This window comes from Scyliorhinus canicula, chromosome 1 (assembly GCF_902713615.1).
Source record: "Scyliorhinus canicula chromosome 1, sScyCan1.1, whole genome shotgun sequence".
Lineage (NCBI taxonomy): Eukaryota > Metazoa > Chordata > Chondrichthyes > Carcharhiniformes > Scyliorhinidae > Scyliorhinus > Scyliorhinus canicula.
The window spans coordinates 130,786,498-130,800,102 of NC_052146.1; the positions used below are offsets into that span (position 1 = coordinate 130,786,498).

The 13,605-nt window shown below is 50.4% G+C and overlaps 1 protein-coding gene across 2 annotated transcripts in view; it reads left to right on the forward strand.

Annotated features, from left to right (window-relative positions):
- The first annotated feature begins 2,667 nt into the window (after nucleotides 1-2,667).
- The window catches only part of LOC119967470 (UPF0500 protein C1orf216 homolog), a 32,558-nt gene continuing 21,620 nt past the window's right edge, over nucleotides 2,668-13,605 (forward strand). Inside the window, exon 1 of one of the 2 annotated variants that reach the window (XM_038800043.1) lies at nucleotides 2,668-3,118. Coding sequence is in view for 1 of the 2 variants with exons in the window: in XM_038800052.1 (XP_038655980.1) it covers nucleotides 3,028-3,118 (91 nt within the window). In the remaining variant the exon portion in view is untranslated. The remainder of the gene's footprint in view (nucleotides 3,119-13,605) is intronic. The other variant, XM_038800052.1, reaches the window with a different exon arrangement.

Below are 13,605 nucleotides of genomic sequence, written 5' to 3' on the forward strand. Positions count from 1 at the left end.
TCTGACAGCATCTGTAGGGATAGAAAAGAGCTAACGTTTCGAGTCCAGATGACCCTTTGTCAAAGCTCAGGTGGGGTCACCCCCCCTCCCCACCTGACCACTGGGGTGGCAGCTCGTGACCTTGAGCTGCATGCCCAAAAATGGAAATGGCTACTCATCTCCTCAGTGCCCCTCAGCAGCTATTACGTCAGCTTCACATTTTAAAAAAGGAGTGCAAAATTTTGCATGTGTGATTTCTCGCTGGGGAGCCAGTTAATTCCTGGGAGGCTGTTACATTCGACTTCAATCTCGCAAATGAAATTAATGCAAATTAGGGTTAACGATATGCTCGCTATACTTGAGCGAGATTGGTAACTTGCCATCGGGAGTGAGCCGGTTAGATAGCAAACAGAATCGCGCATGCCGCAAATCTCGATTTTGGCCTTTCCTGATAAGTAACCAGTGCAGATCCCGGTGCTCTTATCGTGTCCCTTGTCAATTAAATATCTGCCCAACTCAAATATATTCAATGATCCACCCTCCATTGCTTGCTGTGGAAGAGAATTCCAAAGATTACCAACCTTATGAGAAAATAAATTCCTCTTCAGCTCCGTCTTAAATGAGAAACCGCATATTTTTAAATTGTTCCCCACTAGTTCTCAATTCTCCCACGAGAAGAAACATCCTCTTCCCATATACCCTGTCAAGTCCGCTCAGACCTTACATGTTTCAATGAGATGGCTAGATCATTGGCCTCAATATCTAGCTGACTGCTTCCTTTGCTTGAACATGCTGGGATCCTGTGGAAATATTATAGAGATCTTCACTATCCTTACTGTTGCTATAGAATCATAGAATCCCTACAGCCCTAACCACACTCACTGGCTGTGTTTCACTTCAGATGTGGTCCTGCATCAAAGCTCACTCGCTGCGCACAAAAAATGTTTCTCCTCATTAACTTTTGCTTCTTCAATTGACCTCCAACAACCACAACCACCTTTCTTTGTGGTAGGGATCCCTGGTCGTGCACTCAGAGCCTGCGCATACCAGCTGGCAGGGGTATTCACAGACATCTTTAACCTATCCCTACTCCACTCCGAGGTCCCCACCTGCTTCAAGACGACCACCATCATACCGGTACCAAAGAAGAACCAGGCAACATGCCTCAATAACTATCGCCCAGTGGCCCTGACGTCAGTTGTAATGAAGTGCTTCGAGAGGCTGATCATGAAGCGCATCACCTCCATACTCCCGGAACGCCTTGACCCACTTCAATTCGCATACCGTCGCAACCGGTCCACATCAGACATCATTTCCCTGGCCCTACACTCATCCCTAGAGCATCTCGAAAATAAGGACTCCTACATCAGACTCCTATTTATTGACTACAGCTCCGCCTTCAACACCATAATCCCAGCCAAGCTCATATCAAAGCTCCAAAACCTAGGACTTGGCTCTCCACTCTGCAACTGGATCCTTGACTTTCTGACCAACAGACCACAATCAGTAAGAATGAACAACAACACCTCCTCCGCAATAGTCCTCAATACCGGTGTCCCGCAAGGCTGTGCACTTAGCCCCCTACTCTACTCCCTGTACACACACGACTGCATGGCAAAACTTGGTTCCAACTCCATCTACAAGTTTGCTGATGATACGACCATAGTGGGCCGGATCTCGAATAACGACGTGTCCGAATACAGGAGGGAGATAGAGAACCTAGTGGAGTGGTGTAACAACAACAATCTCTCCCTCAATGCCAGCAAAACTAAAGAGCTGGTCATCGACTTCAGGAAGCAAAGTACTGTACACACCCCTGTCAGCATCAACGGGGCCGAGGTGGAGATGGTTAGCAGTTTCAAATTCCTAGGGGTGCACATCACCAAAAATCTGTCCTGGTCCACTCACGTCGACGCTATCACCAAGAAAGCACAACAGCGCCTATACTTCCTCAGGAAACTAAGGAAGTTCGGCATGTCCACATTAACCCTTACCAACTTTTACAGATGCACTATAGAAAGCATCCTATCGAGCTGCAGCACAGCCTGGTATGGCAACTGCTCAGCCCAGGACCGCAAGAAACTTCAGAGAGTCGTGAACACCGCCAAGTCCATCACACGAACCAGCCTCCTATCCATGGACTCCATCTACACCTCCTGCTGCCTGGGGAAAGCGGGCAGCATAATCAAGGATCCCTCCCACCCGGCTTACTCACTTTTCCAACTTCTTCCATCAGGCAGGAGATTCAGAAGTCTGAGAACACGCACGAAGACTCGAAAACAGCTTCTTCCCCACTGTCACCAGACTCCTAAATGACCCTCTTATTGACTGACCTCATTAACACTACACCCTGTATGCTTCAACCGATGCCAATGCTTATGTCGTTACATTGTATATCTTGTGTTGCCCTATTATGTATTCTCATGTATTTTCTTGAATTTTGTTTAATTCCCTTTTCTTCCATGTACTGAATGATCTGTTGAGCTGCTTGCAGAAAAATACTTTTCACTGTACCTCGGTACACGTGACAATAAACAAATCCAATCCAATCCAACTACTGGAGAGTTTGCTCCCGATTTCCATTGGCTAGTTTGGCTGGGGCTCCCTGATGCTACACTCGGTCAACTACTGCCTTGATGTCAAGGGCAGCCAGTCACTCTCACCTCAGCAGGGAAAATTACTGGGATCCACCCTAACAAAATGGATGCCCACATTGAAATCCACCTGCCCTCCTCTCAATGCCTCTTTGCAATTGGATAATTGGAGGGTCAAAGGATTCTTAATAACACTTAAAAACAAGTGGAAAAGCAATGTCTCTATGATTTGCCCCCTGGGTTCGTCATAACAGAGTCTGGAGGCTAATCTTTAATTCCAGAACAATGCCGGGCAGGTAGCTTGCTGTGCCCCAGCTGTCAGCAGCACTGGCTCCTGTGTTGGGGCTGAGTGGCTGCTGGATATCTGGTCCTCCTGTTTAGTGGATGCTCTGAGTGACGGGGCTGACGCTGTGGAGCTGCTGATGTATCTGCCACTGGCCAGGCTGGCGACGTGATGTATTTCCGCTGTCTGCAGCTGATCAAAGCTGCGGAGAGACCTGAGCAGAGAGCGGGGAAGCAGCCAGATACACACGCCTTCCTGCACGGTAGGTCAGCCTGGATCAAGCCGGGAGCGGTGACTGCGTTGGAGATGTGGGCTGAGTGCGGGGCTTGTTAGTTTTGTGTGGACGGGGAGGGTTTAATCTGTAGCCGGGAACCATTTATTAATGCGGCGAAATCCCGGGCTCTCTGATTTGGAAATCACAGATGGAAGATATATGTGCGGAGATGGGGGGCACCGGAATTGTGGATTTTGTTTAAATTCTTCCTCCTGCTGCTTTTTTAAAAGTCCTTAGCGTTAAAAAAGACATCAGCTGCCTTCTTAAAGCACCCTTCAGGGTGCTGAGCCCTGTATGAGTTTGATGACAGGACTGTATTCCAGGTATTTTACATCTATCACAGTCATTGGGCAGCTGATGGCCGACCTGGGAGGGGTGGGGGGTCCCTGGGAGGGGTGGGGGGTCACAGGGAGGGGGTGGGAGGCGATTAGAGGGGAGGGGGTTGTCGGGGGGGAGGGGCTGGTTGGAGGGGGGGGTGTCAGGGAGGGAGGGGCTGGTTGGAGGGGGGTGTGTCAGGGAGGGAGGGGCTGGTTGGAGGGGGGTGTCAGGGAGGGAGGGGCTGGTTGGGGGGGGTGTCAGGGAGGGAGGGGCTGGTTGGAGGGGGGGTGTCAGGGAGGGGGCTGGTTGGAGGGGGGTGTCAAGGAGGGAGGGGCTGGTTGGAGGGGGGTGTCAGGGAGGGAGGGGCTGGTTGGAGGGGGGTGTCAGGGAGGGAGGGGCTGGTTGGAGGGGGGTGTCAGGGAGGGAGGGGCTGGTTGGAGGGGGGGTGTCAGGGAGGGAGGGGCTGGTTGGAGGGGGGGGGGTGTCAGGGAGGGAGGGGCTGGTTGGAGGGGGGTGTCAAGGAGGGAGGGGCTGGTTGGAGGGGGGTGTCAGGGAGGGAGGGGCTGGTTGGAGGGGGGTGTCAGGGAGGGAGGGGCTGGTTGGAGGGGGGGTGTCAGGGAGGGGAGGGGCTGGTTGGAGGGGGGGTGTCAGGAGGGAGGGGCTGTTGGAGGGGGGGTGTCGGTAGGAGGGGCTGGTTGGAGGGAGGGGCTGGTTGGAGGGGGGGGTCAGGGAGGGAGGGGCTGGTTGGAGGGGGGGGTGTCAGGGAGGGGCTGGTTGGAGGGGGGTGTCAGGGAGGGGTGGGTGGAGGGGGGGTCAGGAGGGAGGGGCTGGTTGGAGGGTGTCAGGGAGGGAGGGGCTGGTTGGAGGGGGGTGTCAGGGAGGGGGAGGGGCTGGTTGGAGGGGGGTGTCAGGGAGGGAGGGGCTAGTTGGAGGGGGGGGGTGTCAGGGAGGGAGGGGCTGGTTGGAGGGGGGTGTCAGGAGGAGGGGCTGGTTGGAGGGGGGGTCAGGGAGGAGGGCTGGTTGGAGGGTGGTGTCGGGAGGGGGGCTGGTTGGAGGGGGGTGTCAGGGAGGAGGGGCTGGTTGAGGGGGGGTGTCAGGAGGGAGGGCTAGTTGGAGGGGGGGGTGTCAGGGAGGGAGGGCTGGTTGGAGGGGGTTCAGGAGGAGGGCTGGTTGGAGGGGGGAGTCAGGGAGGGAGGGCTGGTTGGAGGGGGAGTCAGGGAGGGGAGGCTGGTTGGAGGGTGGGTCAGGAGGGAGGGGCTGGTTGGAGGGGGGTTTCGGAGGGAGGGGCTGGTTGGAGGGGGGTGTCGGAGGGAGGGGCTGATTGGAGGGGGGTGTCGGAGGGAGGGGCTGGTTGGAGGGGGGTGTCAGGGAGGGAGGGAGGGGCTGGTTGGAGGGGGGGTGTCGGGGAGGGAGGGGCTGGTTGGAGGGGGGTGTCGGGGAGGGAGGGGCTGGTTGGAGCGGGGTGTCGGGGAGGGAGGTTCTGGTTGGAGGAGGTGTGTCACAGGGAGGGGGGACTGGTTGGAGGAGGGGGTGTCACAGGGAGGGGGGAGGGGCCGGGTGGGTGTCGGAGGGAGGGGCTGGTTGGAGGAGGGCATGCCACAGGGAGGGGTGGGCTGGTTGGAGGAAGGGGTGTCAGAGGGAGGGGGGAGGGGCTGGGTGGGTGTCAGGGAGGGAGGGGTTGGAGGAGGGGGTGTCAGAGGGGGGGAGGGGCTGGGTGGGTGTCAGGGAGGGAGGGGCTGGTTGGAGGAGGGGATGCCACAGGGAGGGTGGGCTGGTTGGAGGAGGGGGTGTCACAGGCAGGGAGAGGCTGGGGGTGTCAGGGAGGGAGGGTCTGGTTGGAGGTGGGTTTGTCATGGAGTGAGGGCTGGTTGGAGGAGGGGGTGTCACAGGGTGGCAGTGGCTGGTTGGAGGAGGGGGGTGTCATGGTGGGAGGGGCTGGTTGGAAGACGGGGGTGTCACAGGGAGGGGCTGGTTGGAGGAGGGGGTGCCACAGGGAGCGGCAGATACAGAGGGTGTCACAGGAAGAGAGGGAGGGTTTGATTGGTGGAGGGGAGTGGTTAGAGGGTGTCACAGCGAAGTATGAGCTGGTTGGAGGAGGGGGTTTCTGAGAGAGGGGGTGCCACAGGGAGGGAGGGGCTGATTGGAGGAGGGGGGTGTTACAGGAAGGGGCTGGTTGGAGGAGGGGATGCCATAGGGAGGGAGGGGCTGATTGGAGGAGGGGGTGTCACAGGAAGTGGTGGTTGGAGGGGCTGGGTGTTTGAAGGAAGAGGTGCCACAGTGAGGAGGGGGTGTTGAAAGTAATGTCACAGATGGGCGGGGGCTGGAAAGGGTGTCACGAGGGAGGGGGTGGTTTGGATGGGGTATCACGCGGGAGGGTGTGAAGAGGGAGGTAGGGTGTCATGGTGGGGAGAGGAAGAGTTAGTGGGAGGAAGATGAATTGTAACAATGGAGAGTTATGGTTTGTGGGCGAGGGAAGGAGAGAGTTTTACAGTGAGCAGGATAGACAAGTGTAATTGGAGGTGGAATGTGGTTGTAAAAACAAGGTAATGAGGCTGTAAGACTAAAATAAGTGACGTAATAGGAGTTCAATGGGAAATGGTCAGTGGATGTGGGGGTGGGTGGAAGGTGAAATTTTACACAGACCAGATATCGCTTTTTTTTTTTAATCGCTATCGATCTAACCATTGACTGGTGCCAGATTTCTTCACACTTGGTATTTTGACCCTTGGCCGAGTTGGCTTAGTAAAGCACTGGCAAGGGCCTGTAGTCATTCCTTCAAGGCTGCTGGATGGGACAAGGATCCAAGAAAACAGCATTATATCTCTTTCCTTCCCCATTCACCTTGGGTGCGATTCTCCAAAATGGACACGATGGCGCGAAATGGGCGCAGGGACTACTGAACGATGCTGGGGCGGTTCATGCTGCTCCAGCCTCCCTTCCCGGTGTCAAATGGGGGCTGCGCCAACCCGTGCATGCGCAGTTGGGTTGCGCCAACCAGCGCATGCGTGTGGGACTTCTTCAGTGCACCGGCCCCTACGCAACATGGCGTGGGGATTCTGGGGCCGGAAGCGGAGCAAAGTAGGCCCATTTGGGGGGGGGGGGTGGGGGAGAGGCTGGCCCGCCGATCGGTGAGCCCTGATCGCGGGGCAAACCCTATCGGAGCCCCCCCCCCCCCCCCCCCCCCCCCCCCCCCCCGGTGAAGGAGCGCTTTTCCTCACCGCACAGGCCGCCCCCCGACCCTTCCTGCAGAGTTCCCGCCGGCAGCAACCAGGGGTGAATGGCGCCGGAGGGACTCTGCCGTTTCCGCGTGGCTGCTCGGCCTATCCAGGCCGAAGAATTGGCAGCCCGGCCGGGATAGCGGCCCGCGACCGGCGCTGTGCCAAATGCGCCGGCGCAAATGGTGCCGATTCTCCGCACCTCAGAGAATCGCGCGTCAGGGCGGCGTGGCGTGGTTGCGGTGATTCTCCGGCCCAGCGCGCGGCTGGGAGAATCGTGCCCCTTGTCTCTGAAATTCAAAGCTGATCTACCACCACGCATCATTCCAGTATGCAGTTTTGGTACCTTGTGACACTGGACACTTTAACGATGTTGCAGGAAATAATGATAGAGAATGGAATGATGTGAGAACATGGGAATAGCACTGGGTTATTAAATCACCTTGAGCCTGCTACAGAGTGCCGCTGGATCATGGCTTCTCCGTATTTTAACTCTTTATACCTGCCTTGACTTCATAGCCCTTGATTTAAAAAAAATCATCTTTATTGTCACAAGTAGGCTTACATTAACACTGCAATTAAGTTATTGTGAAAAGACCCTGGTCGCCACATTCCGGTGCCTGTTTGGGAGGCAGAATTCAGAATGCCCAATTTGCTTAACAAGCATGTCTTTTGGGACTTGTGAGAGGAAACCGGAGCACCTGGAGGAAACCCACGCAGACACGGGAGAACGTGCAGACTCTGCACAGACAGTGACCCAAGGTGGGAATCAAACATGTTAATGTAAGCCTACAGTGTTAATGTGAGCCTGCTTGTGACACTAATAAATATTAGAGATCATTATAGAGATAAGGGTGTACCCAGAGCTCTGTACACTTGTATCAACTTATTCCACTTTGTAGTCCGGTCCTCTTAAAGTCAAAACCAACACCTCATGAGCCTTACCGAGTTTGTACCATACACTAGCTTTTAATGATTTTTTGTACTTAGAACCCTAAATATCTCAATCTTAGTTCCTAGCTTCTGGCCATTTATAAAATGACTAGGGTTCCAAAGAGTCATAGAACATAGAACATAGAACAGTACAGCACAGAACAGGCCCTTCGGCCCTCAATGTTGTGCCGAACAATGATCACCCTACTTTAAACCCACGTAACCCGTATACCCGTAACCCAACAATCCCCCCATTAACCTTACACTACGGGCAATTTACCATGGCCAATCCACCTAACCCGCACATCTTTGGACTGAGTCATATTGGACTCAGTTGTGTTACTCTCCCCACGGTTGTTACTAGACCTGCTGAGCTTTCCTAGTCCCTTCTGTTTTTGTTACAAAATAACTAGACTCATCTTTCTTGGTTCCATAGTGAATGACCTTGCGCTTCCCCATACTGAACACATTTGCCATAATTTTCTCCACTCAGTTCATCTAATCAATGTCCCTTTGTAATTTTCGGCATTTATCTACATTATTTATGGGGCTACCTAATTTAGTGTCGTCAACAAACTTAAGATATTCCTTCATTCAAATTTAGTATAATGGAGTATGTTAGACTAAGTCCCATAAAGGGTATCTGTCATAGTCTGTGATGTCATAGAAGGAAGTGACAAACTTGTGATCTGAGAGGGTCTAGGAGAAAGCAGCATGGGAAGAAGCTAGTGTAAGGAAGTGTTCTCATAACTATAAATCTTCATAAAGTTTAGTATTTTCAGCCAGCAGTGTTTGGGAGATATTGAAACTTATGCAGCCCAAAATGATGTTAGAAAAATCTCTACCTCTATGGGATAGTTTCAAGAAAATTGCAGACCTAAATTGGGCAGAAACATGGCCAGTGTTTCCTCAATTTCAAGCTGTATTCAGTCTTGCAGCATGCCAGACTGTAAGCAGGTCAGTACACTTTTGTACACAATGGGTGACTTTGCAGATGGCATTTTAGTAACCCTGGGGATCGATAATGGTATGTCATAAATGCCAAAGTCATTGATGTATCGAAGACATATTTCAATCTCTGCAATAATACCTTTTGCGGAACACGCAACGTTTAATAAATGTGTCCTGAGACATGGAGAACAGCATTGATACATTTATCAAAGATTTGTAATGGCTGAATCATGATCAGATGACTTGCAGTTCCAGGAAGACTTGATGAAGGCGATTGAAATAAATGGACAAACTATGATTAGGAGGCAGAACTGAATGGTAATTAGAGGACAAGAGAAACAGACTGAATCCCAAAGTAACAGATGAAGTTGAATTTGTCAGACCTAAGAAAGGGAAAACTGAGAAGGCGACACATGTGACATGAAAAGCAATTAATAGCAGCAGACTAGCTGATGTGGAAGAGAAAGACACTGGGCTTGTCCTGCCAAAGAATACCATTGGTAGAAAAAAATGGACCATTTCTAGGCTGTATGTTGCCACAGGAAAACATGGGCAGAATACTCCAAAGGAAAAAGCTTTATTTAAAAAGAAAGAGTCCACGATGTCCATAGGAATAACCCTTCTTGGGACAGATTAAAGAAACGGAGGGCAGCACGGCGGTGCAGTGGTTAGCACGGCTGCCTCACTCTACTGAGGTCCCAGGTTTAATCCTGGCTCTGGGTCACTGTCCTTGTGGAGTTCGCACATTCTCCGTTTTGTGTGGGTTTCGCCCCCAGAACCCAAAGATGTGCAGGGTAGGTGGATTTGCCATGCTAAATTGCCCCTTAATTGGAGAAAATGAATTGGGTACTAAATGCATAAATCCTGGCAAACGATCATAGGACACACTTTGAAATTGGATATGGAGCAGTAGTTTCAGTTCTTTCAGACACTGAACTATTGCTAAACAAGAGACTTCTTCAACCATCCTACAAAAAGCTACATGGACCAGGAGGGACAGAGCTGAAGGCTCTGGAAGAATTAACAGCTACTCCAAAGCACAAAGTACTTTACAAAAATTCTGGTCAGAGTAGGGTTGTGTCAAATCTCCATGGAGGCTGGACATTGGGTTTGGACCTATGAGCCAGGTCAAGGGCATGGGGCACCTGGTCTGATACAACTATGGCAGAATACCTGGCAGTTTGATCTGTGGGGAGAAGAGCTCTATCCAAAAGAAAAATAGTTGATGTGAGTAAGCATGGTGGACATGAGAGAAGTAGGAAATGTCCCTTGTGTTCTTGTGGAGGAAACACCAATGGTCCACACAACCCATTTGAGTCATGAAGTTGAAAAGAGCCTTGGAAACACCGGAGAAGGTGGATCTGGAGTTATCCTGCTTTGATTCTGTAACACCATTTAGATCCCCTCTGGAAACAAAAGATGTTGGGTGTCTAGATTAGGAAGGGAAGATAAAATATGATAAATTTTGTATTATCCCAGTTGGGGGCATAGATATAGATGCTCACCAAAACTACAGGGGTTTTAAAAAATGTGCCAGTAACCTTTGTATAATAATGTCCACTAGAGTCTGAGATTAAATTTAAGGGGGAGAACTGCATTCTTTTGTTAATCAAAATTGCTGTCCACCTAGCTCTGCCATCAAACCTGGAGTGAAACAACTAGCCAACCAATGTTTTCAGTAATCTGGTGTGATCGCTAACATGAAGATACATTTCATGAAGGAATGCAACATCTGTGTACGTTCCCTCGGCCGCAGAAAAATACTTTTCACTGTACTTTGGTGCATGTGACTAAATATCAATCAAAGCTCTTGAGATGTGATAACACTTTAGAATGCTTTACTGTGCCATTCAACTCCCTAACATTCCAAGTGACTAATCTGATTGAGAACCCTGCACCACCCTGACCGCCTAAGCTAGTCATACATACAGGAATACTTAATAAAAGGATCAGTAAATTGAATGGAAAAGAAAGTAAAGCCAAAAGGATCCATTTGCATGATAGAGAAATACAGAACAGGCCCTTCGGCTCACGATGTTGTGCCAAACTTTTGTCGTAGGTTAATCATAGATCATAGAATTTTGGACACTATGGGCAATTCATCATGGCCAATCCACCCAACCTGCACATCTTTGGACGGTGGGAGGAAACCGGAGTACCCGGAGGAAACCCATGCACACACGTGGGGAGGATGTGCAGACTCCACACACACAGTGACCCAAGCCGAAATCGAACCTGAGACCCTGGAGCTGTGAAGCAATTGTGCTATCCACAATGCTACCGTGCTGCCCTTAAGAACAAATTAATCTACACTCCATTATTCTACCCTAATCCATATACCTATCCAATAGCCGCTTGAAGGTCCCTAATGTTTCCAGCTCAACTACTTCCACGGGCAGTGCCTTCCATGCCCCCACTACTCTCTGGGTAAAGAACCTACCTCTGACATCCCCCCCCCCCCTATATCTTCCACCATTTACCTTAAATTTATGTCCCCTTGTAATGGTTTGTTCCACCCGGGGAAAAAGTCTCTGACTGTCTACTCTATCTATTCCCCTGATCATCTTATAAACCTCTATCAAGTCGGCCCTCATCCTTCTCCGTTCCAATGAGAAAAGGCCTAGCACCCTCAACCTTTCCTCATAAGACCTACTCTCCATTCCAGGCAACATCCTGGTAAATCTCCTTTGCACCTTTTCCAAAGCTTCCACATCCTTCCTAAAATGAGGTGACCAGAATTGCACACAGTGCTCCAAATGTGGCCTGACCAAGGTTTTGTACAGCTGCATCATCACCTCACAGCTCTTAAATTCGATCCCTCTGCTAATGAACGCTAGCACACCATAGGCCTTCTTCACAGCTCTATCCACTTGAGTGGCAACTTTCAAAGATCTATGAACATAGACCCCAAGATTTCTCTGCTCCTCTACATTGCCAAGAACCCTACCGTTAACGATTACTGTCAATGCAGGAAATCCCTACCACCCCCACACCATCCCCAGAACAATCATTTCACTCCCGAACCACTAGAACAAAAACAAAAGTGTGATAATAAACCTTTAACTAAATAAAACTATGAATCAAATCTTAAGCTCGCCATTCTAAACAAGATGAGCGACAGGTATTCCATCTTGTATGCATCAGTTCACTAACTAACCTTGTTTATGGTGCATACCCCAATATGAGTTACATTAGATAATACGCCATTGAAAAGTTGCTTGGTCTAACCATGTTGTAGAGGTCGAGTGGAAACACACTTGTCGAACATGCCCTTCATTTTGGGAATGTTAAATGGCCTATACAGGTGTTCAAAACACATGATACCCAAGTACAAAACCACAAACTTAGTAAGACTGTCAAGAATTAAGTATGTGCCGCTGAAGGAAAGAATCTGTCTTAGCTGGTGCGACAAAGAAGTAATATTCTCTGTTAAATATGATGTGGAGATGGGCAGGGTGAATCAGCCGTAAGCCAATTCCTTCCTACAGCATGGACTTGATGTTGTTCAATGCTGCATGCCACCTTGCCAGGTCTGCACTCATGACTTGGTAGATTCTGATTGAGTGGCCCTGGTAAGTAACATCACGGTGCTCTCATAATGGAAGCGGACCACAATGGCTCACGGGGGGTCACCAGGGCAAGATTTCGGCTGGAGGGTATGATGAGCTTGGTCTAGCTCTGGGGGTTTAAGGAATGTATATTCGCCCACCACCTTTTTGAATAATTCTAACAAGCTGTGTTGGAGTTCAACCTTCAGTCACTTCTGGTATATCAACAATGTGTAGGCTTTGTCATCCTGATCGCGTTTTCCAGGTCATCGGCTTTGCCCTGCAATGGCGCATTCTCCTTAATCGCTGCTCCAGTCAGCCTGGTCTCTGGTGCACTGATCCTGTCCCTATGGGTCCCTGTGGTCTGAGAAGGGCTGGCTCGATGTCAGTAAGGGTGCTGGTGTGAGACGACAACTGAACGAATGGTGTCAAGAGATGACCGAGTAGGTTTGTTGAGCGCAGTGACTAGAATTTTGTTTGTTAGAAGTGTGGGGGAGCTGGCTGCCATCTTAGCTGTAGCCATCTTGGCAGGGACACTTTTGTCATTTAATATTTTCCGGCCTGTATGTTTTGAATTTTTCGGCATATTTTTTAAAAACTTGTTCCTTGAGTGTTTAAATTGTTTTTTACGACGGCAAATAACAATATACTGGCACATTAAGAAAGAACTCAAAGAAGGATTGTTGTGAGTGTTGCCAATTTAATGGAACACTATAATAATGTTGCACTTTAGAGTCGCCAGTATGATACTGAGACTCTTTTTAAGATATGATGTTATGTCCCAATAGCATCGCCAATACTGTGGGTGTTTCTGTTTCTCTTACTGAACCACAAGGCTTTACCGTATATCGGTCAAATGACCACACAGTTAGTCAGTTCAAGTTCAAAGATGGTTTATTTACACACAAGGGTTACTTCGACATGCAAGCACACTGTACTACACCTATAAACTACAATAACCTATGCTTAACTTCAGGCGACCGGCACTGTGCAAGTGGATAAGGCCTTTATCTTGATCGCGTGGCTGGTTTAAAGAGGTGGCTCTGTCTCTGCTGGGCTCATCCGTCAGGTAGCGATCGTTGGTCTTGAACTTGGCTGTCTGGTCATTATGCTGCAGTTGGGCTGGCACAGGCCGGATTCAAAGGAGGCTGGCACAGGTGGGGTCCAAAAGAAGGCTGGCACAGGCAGGGTCCAAAAGAGGCTGAACACATGGCTGTGTTCCTTTTTATCCTTCTGAGTTTCACGCTGTTTGGGTCGGTCCTTAATCTTGGGCCCAATAGTTCGACAGGGCTTCGATCACTGCCTTTGATTTCAGCCAATAAAGGGGTGGGTGCCTTGGTGGCTGGGCGGGTCCTTAGCAGTCATTGACCTTGGCAGTTGGGCTCTCTGAGTAAAGGGAGTGGCGCCGATCAGTCTGTGGCTGTATCGGTTTCTTGAGTGCAGTCCTATTGTTCTGGGGAAATGGGCCATTAGAATGCAAACAAGCGCGGGTTTCGATCAGGTCTAGCTA